Source organism: Urocitellus parryii, chromosome 11, assembly GCF_045843805.1.
Source record: "Urocitellus parryii isolate mUroPar1 chromosome 11, mUroPar1.hap1, whole genome shotgun sequence".
NCBI classification, from domain to species: Eukaryota; Metazoa; Chordata; class Mammalia; order Rodentia; family Sciuridae; genus Urocitellus; species Urocitellus parryii.
In genome coordinates this window covers 59090405-59101792 of record NC_135541.1, presented here as the reverse complement: position 1 = coordinate 59101792, position 11388 = coordinate 59090405, and the positions used below count along the sequence as shown (strand labels likewise).

The 11388-nt window shown below is 33.7% G+C and overlaps 1 protein-coding gene across 1 annotated transcript in view; it reads right to left on the bottom strand.

The window, feature by feature from the left end:
• Positions 1-3582: 3582 nt before the first annotated feature.
• The window catches only part of Ptgfr (prostaglandin F receptor), a 34704-nt gene continuing 26898 nt past the window's right edge, over positions 3583-11388 (bottom strand). The window contains exon 2 of the mRNA XM_026410179.2: positions 3583-3882. Within this exon, the coding sequence (XP_026265964.1) occupies positions 3583-3882 (300 nt within the window). The remainder of the gene's footprint in view (positions 3883-11388) is intronic.

The following is an 11388-nucleotide window of genomic DNA, read 5'->3' as shown; positions in this document are numbered from 1 at the left end:
TGCAAACCAGCAAATATGAAGAGCACAAAATACACTTATTCACATAACAAAGAAAAACACATTTCATCTACTATAAAAACACGTCAGTAATGAGTGGAAGTTCAACATTATTTACTGGGTGGCAAAGTCTTCTGATACCCAGATGAGGGAGCAAGAAAATATACATGCCCAACCTTGATATTCTGACCCTAGACAGTTAATTAATTGGAGCAATGTTGGTGCACAGGAAAAGCTAAAGCAGTTTTCACAAAGGGCTCACTCTGTATTTAATAAATGTTCTTATTAGGGTTGTAAATTCAAATTATGCATAAAACTAAAGTGAATTTGTCTTTTCCTAAGTCTTAAAATGAGCATACGATACTATTATATACCACAGATTTATCCCTCCCCATATATATGGGTATGTCTGTGTGTGTGTGTGTGTGTGTGTGTGTGTGTGTGTGTGTGTACATTTAGGAATTTTCCACTTTAGTTATACAAATCATTATAAGCAACTTTCCATCTCTAGGAAAAAAATTTTTTTCAAAGGGCATGTTTTTAATCACTTAATTGAAACCTTCAGTAAAACATTTGATGTTTTGGATACCAGGGGTCAGCATTCTCTTAGTATTTATAATCATAAAAACCCATATGCATTTTTTTGGCTTAAACCACAAAAATTTATTTCTTACAGTTCCAGAGGCGGACATCCAATATTAGGATATGGCTGGGTTCTCTTGAGAGCTCTCCTTGTGGTTGAGGGAAATCTCTCTCATGACTCTTTCTAGAAGGGCACTAATTTAAACAAATTCACAAAGACTCTAAAAAAGTCTGACAAGTTTAGCTTTTGCCTAGAATAATACAATTTTTCAGAAATCATAAGCTCAAACAGTATGTGAAGTTGCATGATTACTACTTTACCTAATGCAAAGGGAAATTATTTCAGTTACCCTGAAGGTCTCATTACAAACTTTAAAACAGAGCTTACAACATTCAAATTAATGAACCTGTTGAAACTATTTGTACTATTTATTTCTGGAAATCAGAACAAATATACTTTCACTTGGAACATGAACAAAAGTTATTGGTGAATGCTACCCTCTATTATTTATTATACAGCAAATTTCCAAACTATGTGCAAAATATATATCAAAAGAAACAAATTCTGAAATCAGCTCTGCCCACTCTTGTGTTTGTTTGGTTTCTTTAATTATGCTTTCCTTGGAAGAAAAGCCTAAATCATGCAAACACATATTCTTTTATTTATTTTTTTTCCAGTTTTGGTGTCTGTATCATGTGTTTAACATCATCTCAAAATCAATTATATTGCCCTAAAACGATGCTCACATGATACAAGTAATCTTTCCAGATATGCAGAGTGACTCCATTGTCACTCCCCAAACCACTGCATCCCACATGGTCATATCACAGATCTCAGTTCAGATGCATATGGCTAGGACCACATTGTGGCAATACAGCAACAATTTTTCCATTACATTTTAAAGACTCTGGGAGAAGAGGCCTGGAGATTCTGAACGTGTTTCTTCTCAGTGCCTTATCCCAGTTTAAATACATGCAAATATTTGCTGCAGGTTTTTTATCCAAGATGACAAGGGAAGGTAGGTAGAGATCTGGTCCCTTGTGCCTCAGTTCACAGGACACCAATATTCTTAAGTAGTTATAGAAAATAAATATCTGCTTTGAAAGTTTGTCTTGGCTTAAAGTGCTCTTGAAACACATTTATGCAATCTAATAGCAATCACAAATAGCTTCTTTTTAAACGTGTTGTATATACAAACATACACACACACATACATAATGTATATATACATATACCATAATGACCAATATGTAACTGTCATTTTAAACTAAAATGTGCAAAAACTTTGCAATTCCATGTCCAATTTGCATTAAGAAATTTTTGTCTGTAATTCAACTTGACAAGTATTAATCTAGCATATATTATGTGCTCTACATATGAGAATAAATTTGCAAGATTAATCATTTACTGGTCTTAAAATAAGAATATCATGTGCCAGTGTGTTGTGATCTGCTTTAGATTTGCAGAAAAAAAATATTGCCTTCAAATCTTCAATGAGGATACTTTCTTAATTTCTTTTAATTTACGCAGGACAATTTGCCAAAATCCACAAAGTTAACAATGACTTCCAATGGAAATTAACAATGAAAACCAGAAATTTATGAACATAATCATTTAAGTCTAGCTGAATTAAAAGAATTACCTAGAGTCTGAAAAGAGTTTCACATAGAAAATTAATTTTTAAATGGACCCAATTTAATGAAAGAAAGAATTTTTTTAGAAATACATTTCCCTACTATAAAGCAAAACTACATCCTATTCTCTGATGGACCTAAGACATTCTGAATGGGTACTAAATTCTTTGGAATGAATTACAAAAACAAGGGGGAAAATGTCTGATTTATTACTGGAAATTTGGGGGAGATTATTACCTTTGATTTCTGGTTGGCTATTAAAATGATGCCAAAATGCTTGGCTGATTTCCAATCTTCACCTTCAACACTGTAGCACAGGCTTTAGAAGATGCTATCTTACACATTCAATGAACCTGTTGTCAAAAGAGGATTTTCCATTGTCTGTGGTGAGTATTTTTGTGTACATACATGCATGTAAGGCAGAAAAACACTAGATGTAGATAATCTTTGAATATTATTTGTTGACTGTGTTTCTTTTATTCTCTGAAACAGAAATAATGGCACACAGCAAAGCACCTTTTGCCCATGTTCTTTGCTCACATCATTGGGGTATAGGCTGTTTGCATTATTCAAGGTAGAGCTTTTTAGGAACTGCTATCATGCAAGTTGCCTATATCTGTGCTAAGTTAAAGCCTCTGTATCTCTAAATATGAACATGTATAAACATACTAAATTTTTCAAAGGAAACGATTATTTAAAAATTTTAAATCTATACTTGCCAAAAAGCCTTCAAACAATTGACCTTCATAATAATAGATGAAAGTAATCATATCTGTCAAATAAGATATGAATGGGCCCATTATAAATAAACTCGATCAGACAACCTATGAGCCAGAACTGACCTATACAGTAGGTTTTTGTTATAAGCCACAGTTGAATCCCAGATGCCATGGTCATGCATATATTGACTGAGGCTACATAATGACTACTAAAACAGACCAGACAAAAATACAGGGGCCTTGTAGATCAATGAGCTTTGTCTATGAAGAATAGCTACAAATAGTGATCCTAAAATAGCCAATCCACCGTGCAGGTAGTGTTAAGGTGTTCCCTAGTAAATAGGCCAAGTAAAAATACATTAGGCCTCAACACATTCATTTATTATAAAAGCATCAATCACACAGATAAGCTCAATTTTTTTTCTATTTGACTCCCATAAGCATTATTTCATTCTAACTCCAGTTGACAAAAACAAGTGAAAATATGCAATCATATACTACTTTGACAAATTTCAAAAGCTGAATCCAAAGAAAGTTATCACCAACTACCTGCTGAGGTCTGAACTTTCCAGTTAGGCTATGTATATTTATCTAATTAACTGATATATTGCCCAAAATTTTCTTAATCGCGTTCTAGTCCTACACTGACTTACTGTCCTACTAAACTCGGTGCTTGCTGATTTTTTTCTGCAACTGGTGACTCAGAAATAGCAGCAACCTTTAAGGAATTTTTAATAGAGCTAAGCTCCCAAATATGTAAGCTGATGACATGCACTCCACAGCAGCGTCTGGCAAGCTTGAAGAGATTCTTAAGGACAGCCTTCCGGAGAAGAATATATACCCAGGGATCTAAGATTTGATTCCATGTTGCCATTCGGAGAGCAAAGAGCGTTGTTTCACAGGTCTCCTGAGAATTATTTCCATTTATGCCAATGTTGGCCATTGTTACCTAGAATACAAGAAAAACAGAGAAATCGATTGATTGCAGGCATTTTTTTTTCAGTCCTGTTATTTTTAACTTAACTAGCTGTGCTACATGACCTTCATTCCACTTCCATAGAGTGATACTATGCTGCAAAATACGGACAAAAATAAACGATAGAATCACTGATACAGACATTTGAATCCTTTGAATTCAAATTGAATTCAAATTGACATCAGAACTACAAAACAGTAACTTCTAAAGTAAGTCAGATGTGCATGACTAGAATGACTCAGGGAGAACAGATGTTGACATCAGAAACCACCCTTCTTAGACTTCTGCAGATAATAATATCAAAGCCAGCACACATTTTGCATTTCAATAAAAACTAAATTATATTTAAGTACATAAATCATAGATAAGCTAACAGATTTTTTAAAAATGCACGCAGAACATTTGATATTAGTTTGTACATAGTATAATATTATTCTGTACTACTTTTAGAGTTTTCAGCTTGGTAACTACAATGATAATAGCATCTTCTCTTTTCTGAATCTCTCATCCCTACCATAACTAGGCTAAAACATTCTCAAAAGTAAACAATGGAATTTTCTAAGGACTTTGTAGAAATGAGCTTATCTCTATACTACTATATTGTGACTTAATTATAACAATTCATATTTTGGTCTCCTATGTCCATTTCCTGATCACTGTGATTATAAAGAGAGCATTTTGTAGAAACGGTTCTATAAATGGTCCCAGCTACTATTAGAATGAAGCAAATCACTGAGTCCAGCTTTGACAGCCAAACAGTTGCAGAACAAACAAATAAGAGGACTTCAAAAACAACTCAGCTATAAAAATAATAAAAAATAAACAGGAGATAAAACTGAAATTAAATGATACTGGGTCATCATGCCACAAAGACTCAAACATGATATCAAAAAAACCTAAAAATCCCAAATGAAAAGAAAATCAAGACCAATGTCAAAAAGAAGCATCTTTATTTGCAAGGCTGAGATCAATGCTTAAAGAATAAATATCACTTATCAAAACTTCCATGGCCTGTATGACATAGTGCAAACTCTTCAGCTGACGCTGTGATGGTACATCTGTAAGTTTACCTCTGTAATCTTATCTCCCCTGCAAATATCCTATGTTCCAACCACTGGCCAATATCTCGCTTTCAGAGATGCACCATGTTCTTTGAGCAACGGCTTATGTAACACTCTTTATTTTGAACTCCTATCCCCCTTTCTCTGCCAAACTTTCTCTGACAAACTCCTGTCTCTAAACCCCATATAAAACTCATGCATTTTTCCCAATCTTCACCAAGATGAATGAGCAGTTGCTCCCTCCTCTGTACTCCCACTGCAATTTGTCCAGTTATACACTTTAAAACAATGCATAATAATTATGCATTTACCTGTATATCTATGATCATCTTTTGTTTTTCTTCATATTTCTAATATTCAGTACAAGGCTGATATCTAAAATGTACCCAGTAAATATTGGTCAAATTTACTTATGTTATTTTTTATCCTTTGCATTTATTTTTGAAGCATAATGACTCATCATCAGAGAAACCTCTGACCATCTGTCACAAGGGTCTAATATTTTGAAGCATTAAGTGTTTCTAAAAGTTTTAATGTACTACTGAAGGATTCCAGTGTGGTTTGTTGGCACTTAAAAGAAGCAAGATATTGCTGTCCATGCAGATCACTTGGGCAATAGTCTTTTCCCAGGAAATAATGCATCAAAATGCAGACCTAAATATTCAGTAGCTAAATAAAATTAAAAGAGTATTTTCTGCACAACAGTACCTGGGTCAAATATAGACTCTCCTATCATTGTTGTATCATTGTTCCCTTAAATTATGCCTTAGGATTTTAAAAGTATACCTACCTATATGGGATCAATTACTCTAAGAAGAAAATAACACCAAGACTTGACTGGCATTTGGACTCAAATATTTTCACTTTATATTGTTTTGTTCACTCAACAAATACTTATTGATTATCTGCTATATGCCAGACTGTGTGCAAATAATTGAAGATAAAAATGGTAAACAAAGCAGAAACTGTAGAATTTATAATCTGTTTGTTAAAATTGGGTGGGGAGAGTATAAGGATGAATGAATAAATATTTCTCTTGACTCACAAGTATTAAATGTATGCATTTTCTATTAATGAATAGGTATGTTCCTGGGTATCTACTCTGTGTATATGGGAGCAAATATACTCAGAACAATTGTGTGGAACAGTTGACGTTGCTTTAGAGATGCGCAAATTTAAAGCATCTCAGTTATATGGCATGCACTTTTCTGATTTTTCCTTTCTTCTCTGAAAATACTCCTATGTTCACCAACTATGAAAAGACACTGAATTTCTGAAGGAAACCAGAGCCTAGTCTTTTTTCCAGAATACCAGCACAGTGCCCAAGCACTCATAATCACTCTGTCCCTCCTTGACTACCAGCCCCAGTCATGAAGAAGGGTTGCCCCAAAGCCTTGGGAGAAGGAATTATTGTTTAGCTACCCACAAAGCTGTAGGTGAAATATTTCTGTAAAATAGATGTCATTAGTATTTTATTTATAATAGCATCATTGGTAATTCTGGATAACCTAAGTCTGAAAAAAACAGATAAACTATGATAATTTTACATTATGAAAATTTATGTAGGTACTTCTGTTCGTGATTCAGTTTTAACTTTTAAAATATTTTTAATATTTTATTTTAATTTAGTTGGACACAATATCTTTATTTTATTTTTATGTGGTGCTGAGGATCAAACCCAGAGCCCCACACATGCTAGGCGAGTGCTCTACTGCTGAGCCACAACCCCAGCCCCTCAGCTTTAACTCTTTTAAAAAGAAAAATCACCCAGTTGCATTAATTGTATCATCTCAATTTTGAAAAAAAAAAAAACAACTGTTGTTTTTTGCATGGGAAATAGATTGGAGTATCTACATTAATGTTTTCATTGGTTAACCCTAGGCAGTAGAAACACAGAGGATTTTTATTTTCTCCTTTGGTTTGTGTTTAGTTTACTAATATTTTGGATAGACCATACATTGTTTTTACAAGTTGTGCTTTTTTTCCCCCAAGTAATTTGTGGAAATACACTATTTTACCAGAAATTGTATGGACTATATATGCATATTCATGCACATATGAGTGATGTGGTACTGAAGGCGCCAAAGAATCGCCTGGAAAACGTAACTCTGGTAAAACTGGCAGGAGAGATGTGAGAGGTCAGGTCAGGCTGAGGAATGTCTGCGCGCTGAGCCAACATAGTCATTTTCCCTGGACCTGGATGACAGTTACTTCACATGCCTGGGAAGCATTCTTCTCTGACTGGCCCACCCAATCTTGCATTCCAGACAGCGTATCCAGACTCTCATCAATACTTCGCCTTTCATCTAGTTCCCAAGAGAACGAGAGGACATAGAACTAGAGGAATATGTATTATTTTTAAAAATATCTTCTATGGATTTTGGAAAGTTACAATTATTCATCTTTATCAATGATTACAATTCTAACTGAGAAAATGGACAGGACCAAGTGTTTGCATAGTCTATAAGAAAACAACTAATTCATCTGATACCTCTAACACACTCAATACTAAGACAAGAGAGAAACAATGAAGTGAAAAATGTATAGGAAGGAGAGTTTAGGTGCATTGTCAAGTTTCAAGGAATAAAACATAATAAAATCAAATATCTATCTACTTGGGCCACATAATACAATTATATCATCTGTTAAGTTCAAAATTAATCAATCAGACAGACCACTTTACTCAGATAACAGAGCCCATGTAAACTAAAATTTTACTCTGGAAGCTATTTCACATCTGGGTCTGTGGACTAGATTCAGGAAAGCCATGGTAAATTCAATAATGGTGCTTCTGTTCCTTTGAGTATTCATAAAAGTGTATCAATCTAGAAGCAGGTAGTTTTTGAGTGTCTGCTATGTCCAGATCTTTTGCAAGATGCTAGTGATGTAGAGACTAATACTTAGATAAGTTCTACCTAACAAATTATATATTTTGCTAGTTATATAGTTTTTATTTGTTTTACCTAACACTAAAATATAATCTTGTTAAAAGCATGCCTTTTAGACTGACCAACTCTTTGCTGATTCCTAGCATCTGGCATACAGTAGGACAGTCAATATCTACTAAATGAATTGAATGAATGAAGTCTCTGAGAAGACACCAACAAGAAAGCAGCAGCTACAAAAGCCTTCAAAAACAACAACAAAATAAACAAACAAAAAACCCACTACTCTTATGAGTTCCATATACCAACTTTAACCATGCCTAAATTACATGAATTTCTACATTGCTGATTATAGAAGTGTTTTAGCTTTTTGAGTGCTTTGACTTAAAGACCCAACCAGCACACTTGTAGAGGAGGAATAGTTTTTTTGAGGGCTCACAATTTCAGAGGTCTTAATTCATAGGAGGCTGGCTCCATTCCTTGAGGATTGAGGTGAAACTGAACCTCATGGCAGGACAGTATGCAGAGGGAAGCAGCTCACATCAGGAAGCAGAGAGAGAGTGAGACTCCAGCTCCAGATACAAAATATTTACCCCATAGCCAAGCCCCCAATTAACCAGTTCCTCCAGTCACACCCCACCAGCCTCTAGTTACCACTCAGTTAATCCAATTGGGATTAATTCACTGATTGGGCTAAGACTCTCATAATCCAATCATCTCTCCTATGGAACTTCTTGCATTGTCTCACATGTGAGCTTTTGGGGGACACTTCATATCCAAACCATAACAAGAAGATATAATATTTTAGTCCTTTCCCACTTATTGAATATCCATTATATTAAGACAATAGTTTGCAAATGGTGAATGATTCAGAAATAAATCAGAGAGAAATATTTCAAGAGGAAAAAAGGACAAAGTTGTATAATATTTCTTGTGTCAAAAATCTAGAATAGCTGTGAAATTTTGTCCATCCCCAAAGTACACATCAGTACTGAAAAATTCACACATTTATAAAAATTCATTTTTTCTGTTTGACTTATAGAGAATTAAATGATGGTTCAAATAATACTACATTTCCATCTAAAGCCTTTCAGAGTTGCTAAGAAATGGGAAAACAGGACACATTGTAGTGAAACTACTCCCCTTGCAATGAGATAATCCAAAATCATAGCACTTTATGATACCTTCCCTCCTTCACATAAGCTGAGGAAATTATGTGTAGACTGAACAGCAGGAAAAATTTTACCCAAGTGCATCTTCAAGGAAGAGGAAAAAGTAAAGAAAAATTCATATAAGTACTTTATATATTTTAACCCATTTCATCCTCACAAAATCCCCAGGGTTGTTACTATTTCTCTGATATGGTCCATAAAAAAACAAATTGCAGAGCTGGAAATTTGAACAAATTTACACTGCTGGAAAATGGCAGAGGTAAAATTCAAACCCAAGTCCGTCTGGCTTCAAAGCCTCTTATCTTCTGCTACATCATTCCCATTAATGAGACCAGTGGTAATATTATATTTATATATATTATATGTTATATTTAATATATATTATATATATATTATATGTTATATTTAATGAACAAGAAATGATTTTAAAAAATAACAACTAACATTAACTGACCTATGTTGCATAGTGCTTACTATATTTAGACGTATTCCCTCATTTAATCCTGCTACTAACTATGAGAGAAGTAATATCCCTACTTGAAGCTATTTCAGCCAATACATGAAGAGGTTAACTCATGAAGGTCATCCAACTGAAATGTGGTAGAGTCAGGATTTGAATAGTGGAAGTGGGTGGATATAGATTCATGTATTGGCCTCCTTGGCACTAGTAGATCTCATTTTGAACTCTACATTTCTATTTCTTTCTATGTCTAGTTGTATTTCTAGCTGATTCTATCATTATCTTACTCAGTGTTTCCATTAATACACATTCACTAGTATCTTTTTTAATCAAGAATCAATTCTAATAAATATTTTGTTCCAGATCTCTTGTTGCCATAACAACAGACATAATTGACAAGTAAATCAGATGAGTTGAGTACCATATAACTGAGGTGTCAATCAGAAGCATAGATGCCCAAACGATGAAAGGGCAGACAAGAGCTAGCTGTCCTAAAATGAAAAGGTAATTTTAAAAAATATGAACTAACAGGTTTAAATTGATAAAATACAACAACATTCTGCATCTTTTTTTCTTCTTCTTCATATTTACTCCATGATGAATGGCATGATTTTCACTTTAGTAGTCTCCTGCCTTTCATCCTTTAGACTGGTCTTTAGATGTCTATTTGGATCTAAATAGATTGTTTTTTAATTATTTTTAATCCAAATTTATGCAGTATTCTAATTTATCCTTATTTCATTATTTCTCTTCTTTAGTAATGATGAATTTTTTAAAATCAATAAGAAAAAGTTTAAGTCCACAAGAAGAAAACATGTACATGAAAATATTTATGTTTGTAGGTATAACCTGACTTGTTAAAAAAGGGATTTGAAGCATTTTATTTTATGATTTTAATAATGTTATAAATTCTGTCTCTTTTCAGCTATGATTGTCTTAATTAAACCTACAGTTGTAATAAAACAATATTGTTTATATTCTAAATATTGGCAATGATAGATGCCTTCCTTTTAATCAAGAAATGTTTGTCTAAAATATCAAAACCAAAATAATTATTAGCATCTCACCTGTGAATTGAAGAGAAAACAATTAATTGGAAGTCATAGTATCGAAAGTGCATGGTTTCAGGAGCAAAAGACTACTTTATGTGACTATTTGCAACATTCTCTTTACAGTAAAAGTAGATTAAACCAGTAAGCATTTCAGTAAGACTTCTATCCTGAAACACATGTTTTTCCAAAGAGAAATTTCCAACTGGCCCAGTTGGTTTATTATTACAATAGTTTGGAAAGATTTCCCAAAGCATTTTCTAAGCTGTACTACAATAATTCATTATTTAATGGGAACTTTTAATGAAATGGGTGTTCCTTTAAAAATAAAAGATATCCATAAATTTTAGAGAAAATCATCCTTTTAAAAAAAGCCAACCTAAACCTGCTCAGTGGCACAGCAGATGGAATCCAGGCACTGGGGAGGCAAGGCAGGAGGATCACCTGAGCTCAGGAATTCAAGACTAGTCTGGGTATTACAGTAAGCCTCTACCTCAGGGGGGAAAAAAAAAAAAGGGAGAAAGAAAGAAAGAAAACAGGTAACCTAAGGCTACAGACCAAATGCAAAGGATTCCAGAAACTTCATGGCTGAGTCATAGTATCTTTATAGATGAATAAGATAACAGAATGTGGCGCTAGGAAGGGCTGGGCCAGGATTATATCCAATGCCTATTTAAAGGATGATACAGGTATTGTTCAAAGTGAAAATAATATGAATTTCTGGTCAATTAAAAAAATAGCCATACTAATTATTTAGGCAATTAATTACAAATAATTCCATTTTATCATGGTACTTAAGTCAATCTGTTTGGTCACAAGATAAAACAATCTGAGTTTTGTTTTCATTTGTAA